Source organism: Dama dama, chromosome 19 (genome assembly GCF_033118175.1).
Source record: "Dama dama isolate Ldn47 chromosome 19, ASM3311817v1, whole genome shotgun sequence".
Taxonomy (NCBI): domain Eukaryota; kingdom Metazoa; phylum Chordata; class Mammalia; order Artiodactyla; family Cervidae; genus Dama; species Dama dama.
In genome coordinates this window covers 51,843,441-51,870,656 of record NC_083699.1, presented here as the reverse complement: position 1 = coordinate 51,870,656, position 27,216 = coordinate 51,843,441, and the positions used below count along the sequence as shown (strand labels likewise).

The following is a 27,216-nucleotide window of genomic DNA, read 5'->3' as shown; positions in this document are numbered from 1 at the left end:
AAATTGATTCAGCCTTTCTGGAAAGCAGTTTGTTACATATATTAAGAATCTTAAGGGTGGACCTAGAGATTATCGTACTAGGTGAAGTAAGTCAGAGAAAGACAAATATGGTATCACTCATGTGGAATCTAATTTTTAAAAAAAGTACAAATGTTATTTCCAAAACAGAAGCAGACTTATAGATATCAACAGCACACTTAGGGTCATCAAAGGGAAATGTTGGAGGGAGGGATAAATCAGGAGTTTTGGAATGAACACACGCACCCTACTGTATTTAAGATAGGTAACCAACAAGGACCTACTGTATAGTGCAGGGAACTCTACCCAGTATTCTGTGATAACCTATATGAGAAAAGGGTCCAAAAAAAATACACACACACACATATGTATAACTGAATCACTTTGCTGTACACTGGAACTAACACAACATTGTAAATCAACTATACTCCAATAAAATTAAAATACTAAAAAAGAATCTTAAAAGGGTTCATGTCCTTTAACCATTGTATCCTTTAGTCCTCCACCACCAGGATTCTATATAAGAAAATAACCAGAAATGCCATTAAAAATTCTGTAGAAAACTATTGATGCTTTTGAACTGTGGTGTTGGAGAAGACTCTTGAGAGTCTCTTGGACTACAAGGAGATCCAACCAGTCCATCCTAAAGGAAATGAGTTCTGGCTGTTCATTGGAAGGACTGATGTTGAAGCTGAAACTCCAATATTTTGGCCACCCAATGTGAAGAGCTGACTCATTGGAAAAGACCCTGATGTTGGGAAAGATTGAAGGCAGGAGGAGAAGGGGACGACAGAGGATGAGATGGTTGGATGGCATCACTGACTCAATGGACATGAGTTTGGGTAGACTCTGGGAGTTGGTGATGGACAGGGAGGCCTGGCGTGCTGCGGTTCATGGGGTCGCAAAGAGTCAGACACGACTGAGCGACTGAACTGAACTGAATTCATTGGAATATTTGTAATAGTGAAAAATGGGAAATAAATCCAGCTATAGAGAATGATTGAATTCAGTTTATATCCATTGGATGTTATGCAGTATCAGAAGTACTTTTTAATTAATGTCTTGGTAAAGTGTGACATAAGCAAGATATGGAATTATCTGCAAATGGAAAATGTGTATGTTGTGTATAAGTATAGGAAGACATCTGGGAAAAAATACACCAAGTTATTATCCCCAGATGGTGTGATTATGGCTGCTTTTGTTTTTCTTCATGCGTATTTTTAGTTTCTCAAATTTTCTGTTATGAGCAAGCATTACTTTTATAATATGACGATTTTTTTTTGGTTTGTTTAAGAGTGGGGAGACAGTGTTTGGCAAGAAAAAGGCAGTGGAAAAGAAAGATCTAGAGGTTATGAGAATTTTGGTACAGCATCTCTCAGCAAGAATGATCACAGATGGAACGGTTCAGAATGAAGGAAGAATTGTGTGGATGGATGAAACACAGGTGCAGAGGAAGGGAATCTGTTCTGTCACAAAACCTATTTAGGTCGACAGCTGAGGTAGAAAGGATTTCAAATAACCACTGTTGGGAGTGGGCTGGGATGTTGATGGGAGGATAAATGATTACCAAGGAGTAGCCCCTTATCACTGATATTTGGCCACCCACCAGATACATGGATACTTTCCTATCCATAGAGTCCCCGCCCACCCCACCACCCAACCCCACCACCACCTCAGCTTAAAAACTGGCCAGGTTCCAAAGGTTTATTTATAAATCTATTTTTTGAACTTTAATATTCTTTTCCATGAAAGTAACGTTTCAAATGGTAATTACAGTTCTAGCCAGCCCACAAAACTTATGACGCCATTGTGTCTTGCTCGTTTTTCCTTACTAGTATTTTCACATCTGTTAGTTTCTTTCCATTGATACCTGTAAGTATCCTCTCCTTTACAAACCCACTTGAATTTGTGATACCACTTAAGAGAAGGTTTCCACATTTGTGTCTACCCACTTCTGCTCCCTTTATCCTGCTTCTCCCACCCTCCAGCCAGTCCTGCTTTCTGCACTCAGATTTATCTGCCAGACTCACCATGGTTAGTTTTCGTTTCCTACTCAAAACTGCTTTTCCTGTTCCCCAAAATCTTTTGGGGGGTGGCAGACAAAAGGACTGTCACAGTGGAGGAGCATGGATAAGCAGAGAGTGCTGAACCAGAGTGCATTATGCCAGTATCATCACTTAAGTTCTCAGCACTAGAACATCAGCATGTCAGCAGTAAGGCTTGTGAGCACTAGTTGCCTGGCAGCCAGATCCAAAATTCTGTGTCACATACAAGAATAGGGCAAATCAGTGTTTGAAGCCAGAAGAAATCCATCGTTTGTCAGAATAGTTGCAGCCATGAGATACCAAGCTGTTAAGGTCTCATCTCTGAAAAAGCTCAGAGCATGTTAATGTTACAGTCTTTTTCATTTGTTTTGCTGTGCTCAGCTTTTAGGGCAGCCCAGCTTTGCTTCCAATGTAGAAAGCAAATCAGTGGTTCTCTATTCTAAATGAGCTCGGGGTGGGAATAAGAGTTCCAGTTTCTCTGTGTGATATAATTACACTACCTTATTCTTCTTTATAGTAGGTCTACTGAGCAGCAACAAACATCTGACATATGACTTAATCATAATATAAAATGTAGTATTGACAAGATAGTTTACTTGTAGGAACTGTGCCATCCTCAGGATAAACATACATTTAGTTTTTTCCACTTGAGACTTAAAATTGACTCTGATTCACAAAACAAACTTTCAGAGTTCCTTCCTCAGACTTGCCATTTCCTATCACAGCAAACATTTCAGGACAAGCAGTATCCTATTTCAGTTCAAGAAGGATTAAATAGGCATTTGTGGGCTAGCATGAGAACCGGCTAAGTATCTAGATAAAATAAATCTTTCCATGGGACATGAAAAGGAACATTGTTTCCTCGTAAATAATTTGAGAATGAGAATGTTTTTGATTTCCACAATGAAATTTTAGTAACTCATCCATTTTATGAGCCTTTTTAAATTTTTTTTTGATATATGGTTGATTTACAATGTGTTAGTTTCAAACATACAGCAAAGTGATTCAGTTGTACATATATATATGTATATATGTTATTATTCAGATTCTTTTCTTTTATAGGTTATTCAGTTCAGTTTAGTCGCTCAGTTGTGTCCAACTCTTTGCGAGCCCATGAATCGCAGCACGTCAGGCCTCCCTGTCCATCACCAACTCCCAGAGTTTACTCAAACTCATGTCCATCGAGTGGGTGATGCCATCCAGCCATCTCATCCTCTGTTGGCCCCTTCTCCTCCTGCCCCCAATCCCTCCCAGCATCAGGGTCTTTTCCAATGAGTCAACTCTTCACATGAGGTGGCCAAAGTACTGGAGTTTCAGCTTCAGCATCCGTCCTTCCAGTGAACACCCAGGACTGATTTCCTTTAGGATGGACTGGTTGGATCTCCTTGCAGTCCAAGAGACTCTCAAGAGTCTTCTCCAACACCACAGCTCAAAAGCATCAATTCTTCGGCGCTCAGCTTTCTTCACAGTCCAACTCTCACATCCATACATGACCACTGGAAAAATCATAGCCTTGACCAGATGGACCTTTGTTGGTAAAGTAATGTCTCTGCTTTTTAATATGCTATCTAGGTTGGTCATAACTTTCCTTCCAAGGAGTAAGCGTCTTTTTAATTTCATGGCTGCAGTCACCATCTGCAGTGATTTTGGAGCCCCCCAAAATAAAGTCAGCCACTGTTTCCAGTGTTTCCCCATCTATTTGCCATGAAGTGATGGGACTGGATGCCATGATCTTAGTTTTCTGAATGTTGAGCTTTAAGCCAACTTTTTCACTCTCCTCTTTCACTTTCATCAAGAGGCTTTTTAGTTCCTCTTCACTTTCTGCCATAAGGGTGGTGTCATCTGCATATCTGAGGTTATTGATTTTTCTCCTGGTAATCTTGATTCCAGCTTGTGCTTCTTCCAGCCCAGCGATCTCATGATGTACTCTGCATTTAAGTTAAATAAGCAGGCTGACAGTATACAGCCTTGAAGTACTCCTTTTCCTATTTGGAACCAGTCTGTTGTTCCATGTCCAGTTCTAACAGTTGTTTCCTGACCTGCATACAGGTTTCTCAAGAGGCAGGTCAGGTGGTCTGGTATGCCCATCTCTCTTTTTTTTTTTTTTTTTAATTAGTTGCTAATTAGAGGCTAATTACTTCACAACATTGCAGTGGGTTTTGTCATACATTGACATGAATCAGCCATAGAGTTACACATATTCCCCATCCCGATCCCCCCTCCCACCTCCCTCTCCACCCTATTCCTCTGGGTCTTCCCAGTGCACCAGGCCCGAGCGCTTGTCTCATGCATCCCACCTGGGCTGGTGATCTGTTTCACTATAGATAATATACATGCTGTTCTCTCGAAACATCCCACCCTCGCCTTCTCCCACAGAGTTCAAAAGTCTGTTCTGTACATCTGTGTCTCTTTTTCTATTTTGCATATAGGGTTATCATTACCATCTTTCTAAATTCCATATATATATGTGTTAGTATGCTGTAATGTTATCTTTCTGGCTTACTTCACTCTGTATAATGGGCTCCAGTTTCATCCATCTCATTAAAACTGATTCAAATGAATTCTTTTTAACGGCTGAGTAATATTCCATGGTGTATATGTACCACAGCTTCCTTATCCATTCGTCTGCTGATGGGCATCTAGGTTGCTTCCATGTCCTGGCTATTATAAACAGTGCTGCGATGAACATTGGGGTGCACGTGTCTCTTTCAGATCTGGTTTCCTCAGTGTGTATGCCCAGAAGTGGGATTGCTGGGTCATATGGCAGTTCTATTTCCAGTTTTTTAAGGAATCTCCACAGTATTCTCCATAGTGGCTGTACTAGTTTGCATTCCCACCAACAGTGTAAGAGGGTTCCCTTTTCTCCACACCCTCTCCAGCATTTATTGCTTGTAGACTTTTGGATAGCAGCCATCCTGACTGGCGTGTAATGGTACCTCATTGTGGTTTTGATTTGCATTTCTCTGATAATGAGTGATGTTGAGCATCTTTTCGTGTGTTTGTTAGCCATCTGTATGTCTTCTTTGGAGAAATGTCTGTTTAGTTCTTTGGCCCATTTTTTGATTGGGTCATTTATTTTTCTGGAATTGAGCTTCAGGAGTTGCTTGTATATTTTTGAGATTAATCCTTTGTCTGTTTCTTCATTTGCTATTATTTTCTCCCAATCTGAGGGCTGTCTTTTCACCTTGCTTATAGTTTCCTTTGTTGTGCAAAAGCTTTTAAGTTTCATTAGGTCCCATTTGTTTATTTTTGCTTTTATTTCCAATATTCTGGGAGGTGGGTCATAGAGGATCCTGCTGTGATTTATGTCGGAGAGTGTTTTGCCTATGTTCTCCTTTAGGAGTTTTATAGTTTCTGGTATTACATTTAGATCTTTAATCCATTTTGAGTTTATTTTTGTGCATGGTGTTAGGAAGGGTTCTAGTTTCATTCTTTTACAAGTGGTTGACCAGTTTTCCCAGCACCACTTATTAAAGAGGTTGTCTTTTTTCCATTGTATGGTATGCCCATCTCTTGAAGAATTTTCCACAGTTTATTGTGATCCACACAGTTGAAGGCTTTGGCATAGTCAATAAAGCAGAAATAGATGTTTTTCTGGAACTCTCTTGCTTTTTCAATGATCCAGCAGATATTGGCAATTTGATCTCTGGTTCCTCTGCCTTTTCTAAAACCAGCTTGAACATCTGGAAGTTCTCGGTTCACGTATTGCTGAAGCTTGACTTGGAGAATTTTGAGCATTACTTTACTAGCATGTGAGATGAGTGCAATTGTGCGGTAGTTTGAACATTCTTTGGCATTGCCTTTCTTAGGGATTGGAATGAAAGCTGACTTTTTCCAGTCCTGTGGCCACTGCTGAGTTTTCCAAATTTGCTGGCATATTGAGTGCAGCACTTTAACAGCATCATCTTTCAGGATTTGAAATAGCTCAACTGGAATTACATCACATCCACTAGCTTTGTTCGTAGTAATGCTTTCTAAGGCCCACTTGACTTCACATTCCAGGATGTCTGGCTCTAGGTGAGTGATCACACCATTGTGATTATCTGGGTCGTGAAGATCTTATTTGTACAGTTCTTCTTGCCACCTCTTCTTAATATCTTCTGCTTCTGTTAGGTCCATACCATTTCTGTCCTTTATCAAACCCATCTTTGTGTGAAATGTTCCCTTGGTATCTCTAATTTTCTTGAAGAGATTTCTAGTCTTTCCCATTCTGTTGTTTTCCTCTATTTCTTTGCATTGATCGCTGAGGAAGGCTTTCTTATCTCTCCTGGGTATTCTTTGGAACTCTGCATTCAAATGGGAATATCTTTCCTTTTCTCCTTTGCTTTTCGCTTCTCTTCTTTTCTCAGCTATCTGTAAGGCCAAGATATCAAATATAGTTCCCTGTGCTGTACAGAAGGTCCTTGCTTTTTATCTGTTTTGTTTATAATAGTGTGTATCTGTTAATCCCAAACTCCTATTTTATCCCTCCTCTACCCTTTTCCCTTTGGTAACTGTAAGTTTGTTTTCTATGTCTGTGAGTCTGTTTCTGTTTTGTAAATATATTCATTTGTATTGTTTTTAAGATTCCACATAGAAGTGATGTCACATGATTGTCTTTCTCTGTCTTATTCACTTAGTATAGTAATCCCTAGTTTGCTCCATGTTACTGAGAGTGGCTTTATATCGTTGAAAAGAGGGATTTTGAACACAGCCAGAGACATATGTGTTTAACTCTGCAGGTGTACCTTGCTCATTCTTGTAGCCTTTGTTCAAAAGGGACTCCAGCTAGTTGTGCTGAAGAGCAGTTCTCAAACATGGCAGTGCATTAGAATCACTTAGAAAATCTTTCTAAAGAATACTAATACCAGAGTCCTGTTCACAGAAATTGGGATTTAATTGATCTGGGATGGCCCTGTTGATTGGTTTTTTTGTTTGTTTTTCTGTGTTGATTCCAGTATACAGAGTTTGAAATCCATCTTTCTCAAATTTTAGTGTGTGTAAACATCACTTGAAGGGCTTGTGAAAACATTTTTCTAGTCCTCACCCCAGGAGATTCTAATTTTGGGTTGGTGTCTGAGAAGTATTTCCAGGAAGCTCCCAGCTGAGGCTGAATAGCACTATTACAGACTTTAGAGTATGTGGTATTGGTTTCCATGTGTCCAGCACAAAATATGTACACATCAAAATATTGAATGAATGTGGCTATTTGCTTCTTGAAATAAAACGTTCATGTGAATGACTTGTATATCTCATTAAAAATACAAATTCAAATTCTGTAGGTCTGTGGTGGAGCCGAAAGTCTGCACATGTAACAAGCTCACAGGAGATGGCAACAACATTTGAAAATAGCACAGTATGACAAGATATATATCATCATGTGTCATTTTCTCATCTCAGTTTCACCAAAGTACCCTAGGCAGATGACCTTCACCTGCATGTCTTTGGTCTACCCTGAATTGGGCACATTTCCTATTATACTCCATTTCTTTCCTTTTCTGTCCTATTCCAAAAGCATACTGGAGTACAAATGAGTGAGACTGACATTTTTATAGAGATTACATCAAATCTTCTCTAATTTTTAAAATACTTAATATTAAGTAAATATACATTTGTTCATAGTTTGTATAAAGTAAAAACAATAAGATATAATTAAGCCCATGTTTAATAGTATTTTTATTTAGAATAATTTTATTTACAGAAAAAACACAAAGATAGTACAGAGTTCTGTGTACTGCTTACCCAATTACCTCTAATTTTATCATTTTACATAACCCACAATACATTTGTCATTACTAAGAAATTAACATTGGTACTTTGCTATCCACTGAAGGAGAGGCTTCCTTTGGTTCTCACTAGTTATTCTGCTGATGTCCATTTTCTGTTCCAGGATCCAATCCAGTATACCATGTTGCGTTTAGTTGTCATACCTCCATAGATATGGTCTGTTATGGTTTCTGATCTGTGATGGTTTCACATTCTTTGATTTTCATGGTGTTGCCAGTTTTGAGGAATACTTGTCAGATATTTTGTGAGATATCTCTCAGTTTGGTTTTGCTTTCTCATGATAAGACTAGGATTATGGGTTTTGGGGACGAATAAATAGCACAGAGGTAAAGTGCCCTTCTCATCACATCATACTAGACAGTGTGATTTATTAATATCCACATGATTTATTATTGGACACATTTTTTTATGGATGGACTCATATATTTTTTACCTTGCTATAATCCATTACTGCGTTATTTACTTTGTTGCTCAAATTATTCCAGTTTAGGCTTTATCAGATCAACTTCCATGTCCCTTTACAGGCCCCCATCGTATTGATTTTTGAACACTACTTTCTGGCATTCCAGGATATTCCAGACTCATCTTGTATTTTCTCTACCCCCACATAGAATCAGCCAGTTTTCTCCAGGGAGCCTGGGTTCCTTTTATTGGATAATGGTATTTAGACACCAAGATTTGGTCAGTGAGTATGCTTATTGCTACTTAAGTGTCATTGATTCCAGGCCTTAGTGGGCACAGCTAGGAAATATACGTGTGTACTAAGCCATGTGTACACGCATATTTATGTCTCTGTCGCTCTCGTGTCTGTCATCTATATATATGTACACATACATGTGTGTATATATATATATATATATATATATACACACACACTAAAGGTGCTCATACTGAGTTCTCTGACTAATCCAGCACCACGTTCTTTCTAGCCTTCCACCCTTGCTTTTGGAACTTATTTCTTTGACAGTGAGAAACCTGGCTGTCATTATCTACCATTTAGTTACTTACTTGTTCAATCCTGGTATATACTTGTAGTCATGCATTTTTAATAGAATTGGATACATTTGTCAGAGTCTGCATTCCATCCTGGGAATCACCCAGTCTCCTAGTTGATATTTTTAAATGTGCATAATTTGTGATGTACAGTTTTAGGGGTTTTGACAATAAAATGCCATGATTTTATTTTTAAGCAGATCATTGGCAAACTTCATACCTAGCAACATACTTGCAACAGACCTGGCAGCTGATCTTGACACAGGTTCTAGTGTGTGTGTGAAAGTCGCTCAGTCGTGTCTGACTATACTGTCCATGGAATTCTCCAGGCCAGAATACTGGAGTGGGTAGCCAGTTCCCTTCTCCAGGAGATCTTCCCAACCCAGGGATCAAGCCCAGGTCTCTTGCATTGCAGGCGGATTCTTTACCAGCTGAGCCACCAGGGAAGCCCTCACGCAGGTTAAGAAATACTAAATTAAATAATCTTATAAAAGCCTCTTTCTCCACCAGCATTCACTGAACCTTCATTTATCATCACTGATTCTCAGAGATTGGTCATATTCCAGGTAACATCATTGACCGTTATCTCCGGGAGAGTCTTGAATGATTCTGAGGAGGAAGAAAAAAGCATGCCCACTGCTCTGCACTGCGCATGATGGGGTTGAAATGAAAGGAAAGGAAAGGACAACAGGACAGAAGTCAGTACTTGAATCAGACTCATTGAGGCTGACCCGCTAAAGCCTCCAGGGAGCAGTAATAACTCTAAGGCACTGATTTACAAATTGTGGACCCCCAGACCAACAAGATTGGCATCACCTGGGAAATTGTTGGAAATGAAAATTCTCAGACTCCACATACACTTACTGAATCAGAAACTCTGGAAACGGGGTCCAGTAGAATGTGTTAAAAGTCCTCTGGGTGATTGTGTTGCATACTAAAACTTAAGGACAGCTACTCTTAAGATTAACAAGCCATTTGCCAGTCAGAGCCTTCCAGGCACAATGAGGCTTCACTTTCTGCTAAGGCCCTGGGGACACAGTTTGGTCAGCCAGGGACAGGCTGCTAGTGAAGCCAGGGGGTTAAGGAACTGTTTTTCTTTTGGGTTTTTTGTTTGTTTTTAATTGTGATCCACCAGAGGATGGAAAATTTTTGGCTTGGATGTCTGGGGCAATAAATTCTTATCTCTTTGAGATAGAAAAGTAGTCTTAATAATTATACTAAAACTTTTATGCTTCAATTTTATTGTAGTTGCAGAATAAGTACCAAAATCACATCAAGACTTCATATATTTTTTTAAGTGATGCTGGGTTTTTTTAAATTATTTTTTCCAATAGTCTGTTGTTTCTAATTGTATAATATTATGTTTATTTATGCTTTAATACCATTTATACCTTAGGGAGAGAAAAATTACTGGCATCCAGTGTGAAGTTGTAGTAACAAAAGGTTGGGAAATATTTTCTGATCTAGGTAAACCTCTCATGCCTTTAAGTCCCTATTCTTCACCTCCATCCCAGGTGTGTCTGTAACCTCAAGGCCTGCTCTCTTTTCATTATTCCTCTATTCTGGCCATGCTGGCCGCCTCATTATGTCCTTGGAACCACTTTAGGGCCTTTGCACTTACTACCGTTTCTGTTTGGAGTATCTACCTGCATGCTAGCTCCCTGACTTCCTTCATGGCATTCTCATAGAGAACTTCTCTTACTGCCCTATGTAAAATCTCACACACACCACATTTTAAGCACACAAACACTTTGTTTCCCCTTTATTTTTTCTCTCTGGCATTTACTATCTAACTATATATATATAATATATATATATATATTTTTTTCCCCCTTCCTCCAGTAGAATATAAGCGCATCTGGCATAAAGTTTTATCTGTTTTTTATATTGCCTAGAACAATACCTGACTAGTACATTTGTTGAATGAATAACTGTCTCCAAACGTGCGTTTGTGTGACTGACAGTAAGTAGGTGTACTTGGTAACATTTTTGCTTTAACCTGAACTGACTTTGTTTTGGGGGGCTCCAAAATCACTGCAGATGGTGATTGCAGCCATGAAATTAAAAGACGCTTACTCCTTGGAAAGAAAGTTATGACCAACCTAGACAGCATGTTGAAAAGCAGGGATATTACTTTGTCAACAAAGGTCTGTCTAGTCAAGACTATCGTTTTTCCAGTAGTCATGTATGGATGTGAGAGTTGGACTATAAAGAAAGCTGAGCGCAGAAGAATTGATGCTTTTGGACTGAAGACTCTTGAGAGTCCCTTGGACTGCAAGGAGATCAAACCAGTCCATCCTAAAGGAAATCAGTCCTAAGTATTCATTGGAAGGACTGATGCTGAAGCTGAAGTTCCAATACTTAGGCCACCTGATGCTAAGACCTGACTCTTTTGAAAAGACCCTGATGCTGGGAAAGATTGAGGGCAGGAGGAGAAGGGGATGACAGAGGATGAGATGGACATGGGTTTGGGTGGACTCTGGGAGTTGATGATGGACAGGGACACCTGGCGTGCTGTGGTTCATGGGGTCGCAAAGAGTTGGACATGACTGAGCGACTGGACTGAGCTGAACTGAAGAGCTAAGAGGCAATTTGTCTTTTACTCTTCTAAACTGTCTCTGTTCTGTTTTTGTAAACTTACTCTGTTCTAATTAAGAGGGATGGGAAAGGATTGTACCTAAGGAGATAATTATTGGTTCTTTTTCTGTTTCCTCTTTAGACAATAGAGCTCATTGTCAGTTAACTTGATTCCTTTCTGTCTCAGTACCTGCCAGAAGGGGATAGGACAGGATGGTGTGGGAAGGGACCTTATAGGTCACATTAAACTAGTGGTCCTCTGGGGAACATGAAAAAGTCCTGAAGATGGATGGTGGTGGTGTGTGCGTGCTCAGTCATGTCCAATTCTCTGCGAACCCCATGGACTGCAGCCTGCCAGGCTCTTCTGCCCATGGGATTTCCCAGGCAACAATACAAGGGTTGGTTGCCATTTCCTCCTCCAGTGGATCTTCCTAACCCAGGGATCAAACCCCCTGTCTCCTACACTGGAGGGCAAATTCTTTACCACTGAGCCACCAGGGAAGCCCCGGATGGTGATGACGGTGGCAAAACAATGTGAGTGTACTTAATGCCGTAGCACTGTACACTTAAAAGTGGTTAAAATGGTAAATTTTGTGTTATGTGTTTTTTGCCATAGCTTAAAAAAAAAAAAAAAAAACCAGTAGTTCTCAAAGTGTGGTTTCAAAGCAGCAGTAGAAGCTTCACCTAAGAGCTTGTTAGAAATGCAGATTCAACCCCAAACTGTTTCTAAAACCGGAGATAGGTGTGCCTTTGATTGGCATTTTACTGAGCCATTCGGGTGGTTCTGATGCATCCTGAAGTTTGAGAATCACAGCATTAAATATTTTTGTTTTAATCTTGAAAGCTATGAAGAACTTTAGAAGAGATTCATGGAATTTATCCGTGCCCTGATAACAATTTAAAACTACCTTGGTCAGAAATTCTGACCATCTTAGGGATAAAATTGAAGTGTTCTGGAAATGTTTTGATTCGTGTTTAAGGAAACAAACTTAATGTTTAGAGTACCTGCCATGTTTCAAGCATCTTGCCAAATGCTCTCACGTGTATTTTCCATTTAACCTTTTTTTTTTTTTCTTATTTTTTTTATTAGTTGAAGGCTAATTACTTCACAACATTTCAGTGGCTTTTGTCATACATTGATATGAATCAGCCATAGATTTACACATATTCCCCATCCCCATCCCCCCTCCCACCTCCCTCTCCACCCTATTCCTCTGGGTCTTCCCAGTGCACCAGGCCCGAGCACTTGTCTCATGCATCCCACCTGGGCTGGTGATCTGTTTCACCATAGATAATATACATGTTGTTCTTTCAAAACATCCCACCCTCACCTTCTCCCACAGAGTTCAAAAGTCTGTTCTGTACTTCTGTGTCTCTTTTTCTGTTTTGCATATAGGGTTATCATTACCATCTTTCTAAATTCCATATATATATGTGTTAGTATGCTGTAATGTTCTTTATCTTTCTGGCTTACTTCACTCTGTATAATGGGCTCCAGTTTCATCCATCTCATTAAAACTGATTCAAATGAATTCTTTTTAACGGCTGAGTAATATTCCATGGTGTATATGTACCACAGCTTCCTTATCCATTCGTCTGCTGATGGGCATCTAGGTTGCCTCCATGTCCTGGCTATTATAAACAGTGCTGCGATGAACATTGGGGTGCACGTGTCTCTTTCAGATCTGGTTTCCTCAGTGTGTATGCCCAGAAGTGGGATTGCTGGGTCATATGGCAGTTCTATTTCCAGTTTTTTAAGAAATCTCCATACTGTTTTCCTCCATTTAACCTTTAAATCAGCCTTGTTGAAGTAAATACTACATTATCAACATTTAAAAGGCAGAAAAAAACTAAGATCAGTTATACTTTATCTACCTTTCTTACAGTGTACACGTGCTGTCACTAGGTGGCACTGGTAGTGTGGTCACTCAGACCCAGGCAAAGCCTTCTGGGACTACTGCCTAGAAAACTGAAATAAATGAGCCCTCTTATGAAAGAAATCAGACTGCAGGCAACCACAAATCTTGATACAAATAGAGGGTCCAGCTTAAGGTATGTTAGTGAATCTGACAATTCACTCTGAAAATAGGACCTCTGAAAATTCACCCTTATATAAAAGCAATGAAAATATGACCATAGTCTTAGAGTCAACCTTTTCAGAACTCTAGGTAATAACCAGAGGCTTGTGACAATCTGTGTCCAAGAAAATGACTTAGTCATGGTAAGAACAGCAAGGCTCATGGAATGTTAACTGATTCCTGTCTCCTCTTGGCTTCACAGTAATACTTTGTAACTAATACCTTGAAATCATGTAGCTCTGAAAAATATAGCAGACACTGAAAAAGGCAGAATGGATTTGGAGCTCCTCAAGCCCCTACTTCAGAGGACTGTTACTATTTGGCCTGTCTGTCTGCTCCATGGAAACCCTCACTTAGCGGGCTTGCCTTTTTTTTTTTTAAACCTTACTCAGAGGTAATACAATGCAAACAGCTTCTTCCGTACGCATTCCCAGAGCATGCCCCCCAAATGCACACAGAGACCTTCAGCAAAAGCTGGCAAACTTATTGGTGAAAGGCATTTAAGGAAGTCTCTGTCCAGTTATTAGTGGACAACAAAGCTAACTCCCTCCTCCATCTTTTGCCCCCCTCTCTCTCTCTGATTAATTCCTGTCAAGCAGAACATTGAAGCAGAAGGTGATTCTTTGTTTTACACATTTAAAAGGATGAATTTTTAATGTGAAATTATGTATCAGTAAAAGTTTTCTTTTAAAAATCTTTACACAAATATAAACGTGTGCCCATGAGAAGTCCACAGTGATTTTTCTTTAAGATTGCTATGTTTAAAGATTTTCTTAAACAGGAGAAAGAAAAAGCAAGGTAATTATGGTTCTTACCAACTTTGGGAGGTCCTGTGCTGTAAACACATTTTACTGCTCTTCCCTCTGTTTCTCCCCTTACTACTTCAAACTCTGAAGCTACAATGACTCTCTGTTAGGTATCTGGAACTTCGAAGGTATAGATTGTTTATCCACTAACAAATAGCTTTTTAAAACTGCTTGAATTCTGTGAAGTTTTAAGCACAAAGCTGTGAGGGCTCATTCTTGTCACATTAAAGGCAAATCTTGGGTATCCCTTTCTTTGTTATGCAGAGCATCATGGAGCGTCAGGATCTTGATCAGATTTATTATTGCTGCCTTTCCAGCTTTCTTTTCTGTTTCATTCTTCTGTAGTGCTCCCTTTCTCCCACATCCTAGGGCCCTAGGGCTCTTTTGTGATGATCCTTTGACTGAGGATCAGCCCTAGTCTATTGTATGACTCCCCACCCCCATACTCAGAATTATCCCCTTTTATCCTCATCAGAACTGTTTCTGGCTGTCTCTGCTTTGAATTCTGATTAATTTTTGATTAAAAATGTTCCTGCTAACACTGAGGGTTATACTAACACTAATGATTCATAGCAGAATCATTATTGTTATAAGACGCGTGAGAAGTTTTATACTTTTATAAAACTTAAAGCCAATAAAATATATTGTAAATTCCTAATTTCCTAATCAGCAAAACATGCATATTTTAAGATAGCACTAAACACTTTAAATATAGTACATGTATCTTACATAGAGTAGGATATTCATTTTTTAAGTGAGATAATTTTTATGGATGAAATATGTATTTTGCAGGCATTTTTCATTGTAAGATATCAGATTTCCTTTATCTGAAACATTTTTTTTCTCTTTACTAGGAAGTTGTCTTAGGTCATGTGAAAGAGATGCTTTCTCATCATTAAGGCTTACCAGAAACTCTGATTTGAAGAGGACAAATGGATTTTGCAGCAAACCCCAGGAAAGTCCAAAGCCTCCAACCCGTAAGTTTTTATTTGTCTTTCCAGTTATGGACTAGGCAGCTCCCAAAGACTAGAACAACCTGGAATCAAAAGAACCTAAAAGAGAGGTGGTCACAGGGCTCCCTATCATGTAGTTCAGGCCTCCCAAGTTGTACTTATATGAGTTGTGCTTACATGTGGCAGTGATTTCTTCATTTTTCCCATTTGTCATTTTCATCTCTTACCTCAAGGATTTGACTAGAGCTTTCTGTAGATGATAGATGTACCAAAGTAAATATTGGTCAGCCTCAAAGATGAACCAGATCAAAAAATGACATTTGGGTACAGTATACCTAGGGCTACGCACTGGCTTGTACATTAACTTCAGCAATGTTTAGTCCTATCCCTAACTCCACGTTCTGTCCCTGTCAGCACTGTGGAGAGAAGGAGCATAATATTTAAACTGTATGGCCCCAGGAACTACTTGCTCATTGCTTCTTCATGGGAATTGCTTCTTCTGGGCCCTACACTAGGGCCAGATAGGTACTGGTGGGTGGAAAATAACTGTTGTCAAAGAATATTTATTAAGAGGTTAAAAGTATTTACACCCCTTGACCTGGTATTTCACTTCTGGGGATCTATCCTAAGGAATAATCCCTTTATGTGGAAAAAGCTTTGAATGTAATGCTGTTCCCATTTATTTATATATATGTATATGTATATATATCTATATATATTTTTATACACATATAAAGGAAAATGAGAAATTAGTCTAAATGTTAAATAATCTGGGAATGGTTATAGATGAGATCTACTTGATGAGTTGTGCAACTGTTGGAAATGGTGCTTATAATTACAACATACTGGCATGGAAAGTTTTTGTTATAATGTTAATGAACAAGGCAGGATACAAAATTTTACATTGTGTGTAAGCCCAAAAATGGTACATACAGAAATTACATATATGTGCCTATGTATGGTGATAAGATTTAGGAAACATACCAAAATGAACATAGTGCCCATACTATGAGAGGAGAATTAAGCGTGGTTTTTATCTTTTTCTTTTTTCACATCTGTACTTTCTGAATTGTCTTTAATGAGTATGTAGTACATAAAGTAAAAATAAACTATAAAGTACCACATTTAGTAATTATTAATAATAATAAAAGATTACAGCAGTACTATTTCTGTACTTCTGAATGTCTTTTCTTGCCTTTGGTTCTTTAAGGATTTTTTTTCCCTAGTGACTTTTCTGTTCCTCTTGCTGTTGGCTTCTGATTAAGTGAAAGGTGCAGCGTAAACAAAGGTGACGTAGTCAAGGAGATAGTCCGTCTGCAAGAGAGATGTCAGCAGTACATGAAAGTTAGATGAGATTATCTCCAAGGTCCTTTGTAACTCTGACATTCTGTGATCCCCTTTTTCTGCTTCTCATCTTCAGTGACTTCCCCTTCCTTTGAAAGACTCTTTTATAGTCTGTGGTTCTGCCTGTTTTGGCTGCTCCATTTTCCTCTGCTGCCTCTTTGTCCGTTCTGGGTCGTGCACCAACACTCAGCCCCTGCTCTTCTGCGTCTGTCATCCTCACTGGCTCTTTCTTTGCACCAGTGGTTATCTCCACTCCCGACTCATTAATGAAACTTACTCAGATGGCGTAAATTTAGACCCAGTAGATCTAAAATGGCATTAGTACTTTTCCCTCTCCTGACTGGTTGTTTTCAGTCGCCTTATTTTGGTTAACAATACTGCTTTTGTTTTAATCATCCAAGTTTAAGGTTCTTCATGAATCCATCTTTATCTTGATCAATCTCCTAATTCTTTCAGATTGACTTTTTGTTTCTCTTCCCACTGTTACAACTCTAGCTGAGACTATAACAACTCACCCTTGTATTGTAATAGCTTGTATTATAATCTCCTATTTGGTCTTGTCCACTCTGCCCTATCCTTTCCTCTTTCCAGCCACTGTGCAGATTAGCTTTCTAAGTACAATAGTTCTTGAGTCAGGTCTAAAACCCTTAGCCTGCCATTCAGGTTCTTTTTTTTTTTTTTCAGGTTCTTTTATAATCTGATTTTACCTCACAGACTTAAAAATTCTACCAAAGTCAAACAGGCTCCCATGCTGTTCCCTTCTTAGTTCATCCTTCTCATCTTTATATCTTTGTTCATGGTGTTCTTTCAGCTTTCAATGGCTTGGGCTTATATTGGAAAATAATGCTTTTATTTTACCTCAGTCCTTACAAAATTTTTGAATCTCATTTAAGAAATATATAAGCAACCTAAGAAATTCCATTCAAATAAAGCTCTAATTAACTTGCGATTTCCTAGTGATTCTATTTAGTGAATAGCTAAAAAGCACAAATAGCATTTTTCTGTTGCTAAATTTGGGAGTCAATCTCACATAAATATCTTCTCTTGTTTTTCTCATAGACACTTACAGCCACAGAGTGCCTCTGCACAAGCCTACAGACTGGGAGAAGAAGATTCTAATATGGTCAGGTCGCTTCAAAAAGGAAGATGACATTCCAGAGACTGTCTCGTGAGTGCTGAAGTTAGGGTTGTAAGCAGCTTTTATTTTTCAGCAATCTATTTTAAAGGAAAATCAGTTCCTCTGAGTCTATTTAAAACCTTTCAGCCATATTTAAAAGTTTCCACTTTCCTAAACGTTTACTTTTTGACAAGTACCTGGAATAAAAACAGTGCTAGAAAATCAGTGTGTTATCATTGCGCTTATGTAGTGCCTAGTGAAGAGCTGTCAGTTACTCTGAAGTCAGCTGATTTGATTTTCTCTCCTAGCTATAGAAAGTAACTAAATTAATTTCTCTTTCTTATATTTTTTTTGTTAGCATATAGAAATGCAACAGATTTCTGTATGTTAATTTTGGTCCTACAGCTTTATCCAGTTCCCTGATGAACTGTAGTAGTTTTTCTGGTGGCATCCTTAGAATTTTCTGTGTATGGTTATCATGTCATCTGCAAACAATGACTTCTTCCTTTCCAATTTGGATTCCTTTTATTTCTTTTTCTTCTTTGATTGCCATGGCTAGGACTTCCAAAACTGTGTTGAATAAAAGTGGCAAGAGTGGGCATTCTTGTCTTCTTCCTGATCTTAGAGGGAATGCTTTCAGCTTTTCACTGTTTAGTATAATGTTAGCTGTGGGCTTTTTTATATATGGCCCTTACTGTTTTGAGGTATGTTCTTTCTATGCCCACTTTTTGGAGAGTTTTTACCATAACCAATATTAAATTTTATCAAAAGCTTTTTCTGCATCTGTTTTAGATCATCATGTGGTTTTTGTTCTTCAGTTCGCTAATGTGGTATATCATACTGATTGATTTGTGGGTGGTGAAAAATCCTTGCATCCCTGGGATAAATCCCATTTGATCATGGTGCATGGACGTTTTAAGTTATTGTTGGGTTTGGTTTTCTAGTATTTAGTTGAGGATTTTTGCATCTATGTTCATCAGTGATACTTGTCTGTTATTTTTTTGGTGTTGTTGGTATCTTTGTCTGGTTTTGGTATCAGGGTGATGATAGCCCATAAAATGAGTTAGGAAGTATCCCTTCCTCTGCAATTTTTTGGAATAGTTCCAGCAGGAGAGGTGTTAACTCTTCTCTAAATGTTTGCTACAGCTCACCCATGGAGCTATCTGGTTCTAAACTTTTATTTGTTGGGAGTTTTTAAAATACTATTCAATTTCAATACTAATTATTGGTCTGTTCATATTTTCTATTTCTTCCTGGTTCAATCTTGGGAGATTGTACCTTTCTAAGAATTTGTCCATTTCTTCAAGGTTCCCATTTTATTTGGATATGGTTTTTCATAATAGTCTCTTGTGATCCTTTGTATTTCTGTGGTGTGGGCTGTAACTTCTCCCTTTTCATTTCTGATTTTATTGATTTAGGCCCTCTCACTTTTTTTTTTCCCTAATGAGTCTGGCTAAAGGTTTATCAGTTTTGTTTATCTCTTCAAAAAACCAGCTTTTAGTTTCATTGATCTTTGCTGTTGTTGTTTTTTTTAGTCTTTGTTTAATTTATTTCTGCTCTGATGTTTGTAATTTCTTTCCTTCTACTAACTTTGGGTTTTGTTTGTTCTTTCTCTAGTTGCTTTAGGTGTAAGGTTAATTTGTTTATTTGAGATTTTCTTATGTCCTGAGGCAAGCTTATATTGCTTAAAAACTTCCCTCTTAGAACTGTTTTTGCTGCATCCCAGAGGTTTTGCATTGTTGTGTTTTTGTTTTCATTTGTCTCTAGGTTTTTTTATTTTCTATTTGATTTCTTCACTGATCCATTGGTTGTTTAGTAGCATATTGCTTAGCCTCCGCATGTTTGTGTTTTTTGCAGTTTATTCTTATAGTTGATTTTTAGTCTCATAGTGGTTGGAAAAGATGCTTGATATGATTTCAGTTTTCTTAAATTTACTGAAACTGGCTCTGTGACCCAGCGTATGACCTATCCTGGAGAATGTTCCATGTGCACTTGAAAAGAATGTTCTGCTGCTTTCATATGAAATACTCTAAATGTATCAAGTAAGTCCATTTAGTCTAATGTGTTATCAAGGTCTGTGTTTCCTTACTGATTTTCTGTCTGGATGTAAATGGGGTATTAAAGTCCCATCCTAGTATTGTCTTACTTGCAGTTTCTCCTTTTATGTCAGTTAATTTTTACCTTACGTATTGAGGAGCTCCTATTTTGGGTGCAGATATATTTACAATTGTTATGTTTTCTTGGATTGATCACTTGATCATTATACTGTCTCTCTTTGTCTCTTATAACAGTATTTTAAAGTCTACTTTGTCTGATTGCTATGAATATTGCTACTTTAGCTTTCTTTTGATTACCACGTGTATGAAATACCTTTTTTCATCCTCTCACTTTCAGTCTGTATGTGTCTCTAGATCTGAAATGAGTCTCTTGTAGGCAGCATATATATGGTCTTGTTTTTCTTCCATTCAGTCTGTATTTATTGGTTGGAGCATTGAGTTCATTTACATTTAAGGTAATCATATATATGTATATCCTCACTGCCTTTTTGTTAATTATTTTGGATTTTTTATTTACATATATTTGATTTACAGTGTTTCACATGTACAGCAGAGTTATTCAGTTTTATATATATATATATATATATATATATATAATACATCTATTCTTTTCCATTATAAGTTATTACAAGGTATTGAATATAGTTCCCTATGCTCTACAATAGGTCTTTGTTGTTTGTTTTTTATGTGTAGTATGGATTTGTTTTGTAGCTCTTTTTTTCTTTCTTCTTTTGTTCTATTCTCTTCTGATATGACTATCTTTAGTGTATGTTTGTATTCCTTTTTCTTTGTTGTGTGTATATTTATTATAGGGTTTTGGTTTGCAGTTACCATGAGGTTTTTATATAGCAGTCTGGGTATATAAGTGATTGTTTTAAGGAGCTCATCTCTTAGTTTCAAATGCATTTAAAAAAACACCTGAGTTTGCACATTCCTCTCCTGATGACTACTGTTTTTGATATCATGTGTGTGTATGTGTGCATGCTCAGTAGCTCAGTCATGTCTGCCTCTTTGCCACCTCATGGACTGTAACCCAACAGGCTTCTCTGTCCTTGGAATTCTCCAGGCAAGAATACTGGATTTTGGGGTTGCCATTTCCCTCTCCAGGAGATCTTTCTGACCCAGGAATCGAACCCATGTCTCTTGCATTTCCTGCATTGGCAGGTGGGTTCTTTACATTGTGCCACCTGGGAAGCCCATGTTTTATATCTGATTGTTTTGTGTATCCCTTCACTGCTTACTGTAGATACAGATGATCGTAACTACTTGTCTCTCTTAATCTCCCTACTATCTTTTTGTATGGATGATTTCCTACCTTTACTAACTTTGTATGTGAATGATTTCCTAACTTTACCTTTGCCAGTGAGCTCTTTCATTCCATAATTTTCTTTTTTGTAATTGTGGCCTTTTCTTTTTTGCCTAGAGAAGTTCGTTTAACATTTATTGTTAAGGCTGCTTTGATGGTGCTGAATTCTCTTAGATTTTGCTTGTGTGTAAAGTTTTTTATTTCTTCATCAAATCTGAATAAGAACCTTGCTGGGTAGACTATTCCTGGTTGTAGGTTTTTCTCTTTCATTCCTTTAAATATATCATGTCACTTCCATCTGACCTGCAGAGTCTACTGGAAATTCAGCTGATAGCCTTGTGGGAATGTCATTCTATGTAATTTGTTACTTTTCTCTTGCTGCTCTTAGTATTCTCTCTTAACCTTTAATTTTTGTCATTTTTATTTTTGATTACAGTATTCTTGGTGTGTTCCTCTTTGGGTTAACCCTGTATGAGATTCTGTGCTTCCTGGACTTGGATGACTTTCATTTCTCAGGTTAGGAAAGTTTTCAGGTATTATCTCTTCAATTATTTTGAAGCACTTTCTCGCTCTTCTCCTTCTGGGACCCCTATAATGTGAATATTAGTGGGCTTGATGTTGTCCCAGAGGTCTCTTAAACTGTCCTTATTTCTTTTCATTTTTTTCTGCTCTGTGGCAGTGGTTTTCACTATTCTGTCTTCCAGCTCAGTGATCCATTTTTCTGTATCATTTAGTCTACTGTTGATTCCTTCTACTGTAGTTCTCATTTCAGTTACTGTATTTTTCACATCTGGCTATTGTTTGTGTTTTCTCATTTAAAAACTTCTAACTCCTCGCTCTGTGTACCCATTCTTCTTCCAAGTTCTTTGATCATCTTTATGATCATTACTCTGAGGTCTTTCTCATGTAGGTAGGCTATCACTTTACTTAGTTCATCTTCTAGGGTTTTATCTGTTCCTTCTTCTAGAACATATTCCTCTGCTGCCTCTTTTTATCTGAGTTGCTAACTGTATTTTTATGTATGTGATTGCAGATCCCTGGGGAGCCCTGGCACTAGTGCTGGCACACTGGTGGCCAGAGACAGGGTCCTGATGAATCTGAGCCTGTTGCCCACCTAGCGGCAGGTGAAGCAGATCCTGGGGTTAGTACCAGACTACTGGTAGGCAGAGCTGATTCCTGGAATCAGGCTGCATGACCCAGGAACCCCAGAGCTCAGTTCAGACATAGGAATCATTCCAAGTTGAGAACCACTGCTCCTGCCTTATGGTTTGCATCTTGGCCAAAAAGAGATTCTAAGAAATAGATGCAGTCTACCTGTGGGACATCATCCTCTTCAGAGACAGGGGCTTGGGACAAAGCTCCTGGACATTCATTCTCTTCTAGTAAGAAATTGTTCTGGAGCCTTCTGGCTTCTAAATCAAGTCATGATTGAAGAAGTTCTGGGTTCATTCAGGGTATCTTTTTGTAGGAAGATAAGTAGGTTTTGCTTTCTGTTTACAACAACTTTAATAACAGAGCCCTTTCTTTCTGCCTGTCAAATTAAATAACACATTATATTCACTAGAATTATTTCAGCAGGAGAGCCTTGGTCCTTCTTAGCTCAAGTGACAGTTGTATTCTTCTGGAAGAACATGCTGGAAATAAACATGACCTCAAATTCTCACCTGTACTGTAATTTATTCATGAATATCCCAGCAGAAATCAGGCTGGTATGTACTCATGGCCCTAATAGGTGCTTTATATATTTTACTAAGGAAAACCTGCCATAGTCTGACTTGTAGGCGGTCCCAAGACACCATCAAGCCCAAAGCACAATCTCACGAGTCACCCTGGCAGTCTCTTCTCTGGGCCTGAGCCACCGTTTATGCTTGTGCTGGTAGTTCTGAACAGGCACTGCTTAACATACCCGTTCTTAGTGCTCCCTGTAGAATGGAGGGCAACCTTGTGGCCTTATTTAAATGCACTTTACTTTTTATGTTCCCTCAAATGGAAAATACATCACTTTTCCTGAGGATTACAGCACTTCAGTTGGAAATACCAGTTCACATAAAACATTTGTCAACATGGGTCGTTGTGGTTGGTGGGATCTCAGATGCTCTTAGGAGCAATTCAATGTTCTTAGCAGTTGTTCCTGGTTCCTCCCACCCTGCAGGCCCAGCTTCAGTGCCTAGAGGACTCCATCCACATTGCTCCCTCACTGGATCCAAGCTCTTATATCAGTGTATATATGCTTTCAGGGTTCTTCTCCTACCATCTGCAACACCCTGGACCCTGTGCCTCCTTCCATGCATTTTTAAAGTATTTTCCTCCCCCCAGTTTCAAAAGTAATATAAGGAGGGAAAAAAAGTTAGCACTCAAATTCATTCATCTAGATATAATCACTTTCTACATACTACTGAGTAGGCCAGTTCTCTATCGTGAGCCCATTAGGACTCCACATACCCTGCCCTGATGCTTACCAAACACTCAGGTAGTAGAACTGGGACCCATTGCCTACCTGTAGAATCACCAAGATGAAGCAGCCTTCTGTTTAGACTCTTCCCTGTTAGGCCTTTTAGCTTTCACATAAGAATGGTAACCCAACCCAGAACTTTCTATCAAGGTACATAGGTCTGTATTCAGCAGACCAGTTATAGGAGGCACTTGACAAAGAGCACAACCTTAAGTTCATTGTCACTCAGTTTTACCAAAACATTAGTTTAAAGATAAATGTTAAGGGAGCATTGCCTAAAGGATCTTTCTGCTGTACCAGATATCCTGAAATCTATTCCTGGTTCAAGGCAGAGAGCAAAAGCTGGGTATAAAGAGCACATTGTTTAACTCTCCCATGTTTGTTTTCTTTCTGAATTGTGCTTTGTGTTGAACCTTATGAAGCTCATTGCAGTGTGGTTCAGATGGTAAAAAAAAATCCACCTGCAATGCAGGAGACCTGGGTTTGATCCCTGGGTTGAGAAGAGCCCCTGGAGGAGGGCATGGCCACCCACTTCATGGGGATTCTTGCCTGGAGAATCCCCATGGACAGAGGAGCCTGGTGGGCTACAGACCATGGGGTCTCAGAGAGTCGGACATGACTGACTGACGAAGCAGAGCACATTGTCAGGATGTTATTGAGAATGTCATTATATCATATACTATCTTCTTAAGAACCTCAGGGAGAAATAGATACTGATACATTTTAGCACTAGCTGCTAAAGTGAAACTACAGAGCCAAAACTGGGCCCACCATAGCAAGTGTAGATTAACATGTCTTACTCTTTTTTGGCTTTTTTTCTTTATTTTGCCTTTCCAGGCTCCATTTTTCATCTTCATACTTTTTTTAAAAAAAATTTTCCTACTTTAAATTTGTGCAGTCTTACTGTGTTTTTTTTTTAAAGTTAAGTTCAGTCGCTCAGTTGTGTCCGACTCTTTGCAACCCCGTGAACCACAGCACGCCAGGCCTCCCTGTCCATCACCAACTCCCGGAGTCCACCCAAACCCATGTCCATCAAGTCAATGATGCCATCCAACCATCTCATCCTCTGTTGTCCCCTTCTCCTCCCACCTTTAATCTTTCCCAGCATCAGGGTCTTTTCAAATGAGTCAGCTCTTTGCATCAAGGTGGCCAAAGTATTGGAACTTCAGCTTCAGCATCAGTCCTTCTAATGAACACCCAGGACTGATTTCCTTTAGGATGGACTGGTTTGATCTCCTTGCAGTCCAAGGGACTCTCAAGAGTCTTCTCCAACACCACAGCTCAAAAGCATCAATTCTTCGGCGCTCAGCTTTCTTTATAGTCCAAGTTTCACATCCATATATGACCACTGAAAAAACCATAGCCTTGACCAGACGGACCTTTGTTGGCAAAGTAATGTCTCTGCTTTTTTAATATGCTGTCTAGGTTGGTCATAACTTTCCTTCCAAGGAGTAAGCGTCTTTTAATTTCATGACTGCAGTCACCATCTGCAGTGATTTTGGAGCCCAAAAAAATAGTCAGCCACTGTTTTCACTGTTTCCCCATCTATCTGCCATGAAGTGATGGGACCAGATGCCATGATCTTAGTTTTCTGAATGTTGAGCTTTAAGCCAACTTTTTCACTCTCCTCTTAAGCTTTCATCAAGAGGCTCTTTTGTTCTTCACTTTCTGCCATACAGGTGATGTTATCTGCATATCTGAGGTTATTGATATTTCTCCCGGCAATCTTGATTCCAGCTTGTGCTTCCTCCAGCCCAGCATTTCTCATGATGTACTCTGCATATAAGTTAAATAAGCAGGCTGACAATATACAGCCTTGATGTACTCCTTTTCCTATTTGGAACCAGTCTGTTGGTCCATGTCCAGTTCTAACTGTTGCTTCCTGACCTGCATACAGGTTTCTCAAGAGGCAGGTCAGGTGGTCTGGTATGCCCATCTCTTTCAGAATTTTCCACAGTTTATTGTGATCCACACAGTCAAAGGCTTTGGCATAGTCAATAGAGCAGAACTAGATGTTTTTCTGGAACTCTCTTGCTTTTTCGATGATCCAGCGGGTGTTGGCAATTTGATCTCTTGTTCCTCTGCCTTTTCTAAAACCAGCTTGAACATCTGGAAGTTCGCGGTTCATGTATTGCTGAAGCCTGGCTTGGAGAATTTTAAGCATTACTTTACTAGCATGTGAGATGAGTGCAATTGTGCAGTAGTTTGAGCATTCTTTGGCATTGCCTTTCTTTGGGATTGGGATAAAACCTGACCTTTTCCAGTCCTGTGGCCACTGCTGAGTTTTCCATGTTTGCTGGCGTAAAGTTCAGGTATGGTTAATTTACAGTGTGGTGGTTTAGGTTACAGCATAGTGATTCAGTTATACATAATACATACTTTTTCAGAGTCTTTTCTATTATATTACAAGAGATTGAATATAGTTCCCTGTGCTACATAGTAGATCCTAGTTTATCTAATATATATGTGTGTATCTGTTAATCCCAAACTGAATTTATCCCTCCCCCTCCATTCTCTTTGGTAACCATAAGATTATTTCCTATGTCTGTGAATTTATTTCTGTTTTGTAAATAAGTTCATGTCATATTTTATATTCCACATCTAAGTGATATCATATGACACTTGTCTTCCTCTGTCTGACTTCACTTAGTATGATAATCTCAAGGTCCATCCATGTTGCTCCAAATGGCAATTTTCATTATCTTTTTCAGCTATGTAGTATTCCATTTTATGTGTGTACATGTATGTATATATGTGTGTGTGTAACTGTGTCATCTGTGTCTTGGCTATCGTAAATAATGCTACTGTGTACATTGGGGTGCATCTATCTTTTAGAGTTTTTGTCTTTTCTGGATATATGCTTAGGAGTGAGATTGCCAGATCATATAGTACCTTTATTTTTGGTTTTTAAAGGACCCTCTGTGCTGTTCTCCATAGTGGCTGTATCAATTTTCCTTCCCACTAACAGTGCATGAGGGCTTCCTTTTTCTCTGCATCCTTGCCAACATTTGTTACTTGTGGTCTTTTTGATGTCAGCCATGCTGACAGGCTTGAAGTGATACCTCATTGTGGTTTTCTTGATGATTCTTGGTGTTTTTTTATGTGCCTGATGATTTCTTTTTAGAAGTGTCTACTTAAGTCTTCTGCCCATATTTGATTGGGTGGTTTGTTAGATATTGAGCTGTATGTGCTGTTTGTATATTTGGGAAATTAAGCCTTTGTTGATCACATCAGTTGTGAATATTTTCTCCCGTTCTGTAAGGTTGTTTTTTTGTTTGTTTGTTTTTTTCATTTTGGGTATGGTTTCCTTTACTGTGCAAAAGCTTGTAAATTTAATTCAGTCCAATTTATTTTTGCTTTTCTTTCTTTTGCCTTGGGAGATTGACCTCAGAAGATATTGGTAAGATTTATGTCAAAGACTGTTTTGCCTGTGTTCTCTTCTAGGGGTTTTATGGTATCATTTAGGTCTTTAAGCCATTTTGAGTTTATTTTTGTGTATGGTGTGAGGGCGTGTTTTGACTTCATTGATGTACATAAAGCTGTCCAGCTTTCCCAAACCACTTATAAATAGACTTCTTTCCTCCATTGTATATTCTTGCCTCTTTTGTCCAAGATTAATTGATTATAGGTGTGTGGATTTCTATGTTCTGTTCCATGGACTTGCATGTCTGTTTTTGTGCCAATACCATGCTGTTTTGATTACT

At 38.7% G+C, this 27,216-nt stretch overlaps 1 protein-coding gene across 1 annotated transcript in view; it reads left to right on the top strand.

The window, feature by feature from the left end:
• The window catches only part of FAM162A (family with sequence similarity 162 member A), a 40,800-nt gene that overhangs the window by 7,213 nt on the left and 6,371 nt on the right, over window positions 1–27,216 (top strand). The window contains exons 2-3 of the mRNA XM_061167021.1: window positions 15,138–15,260; window positions 17,640–17,748. Of these exons, the coding sequence (XP_061023004.1) occupies window positions 15,138–15,260; window positions 17,640–17,748 (232 nt within the window). The remainder of the gene's footprint in view (window positions 1–15,137; window positions 15,261–17,639; window positions 17,749–27,216) is intronic.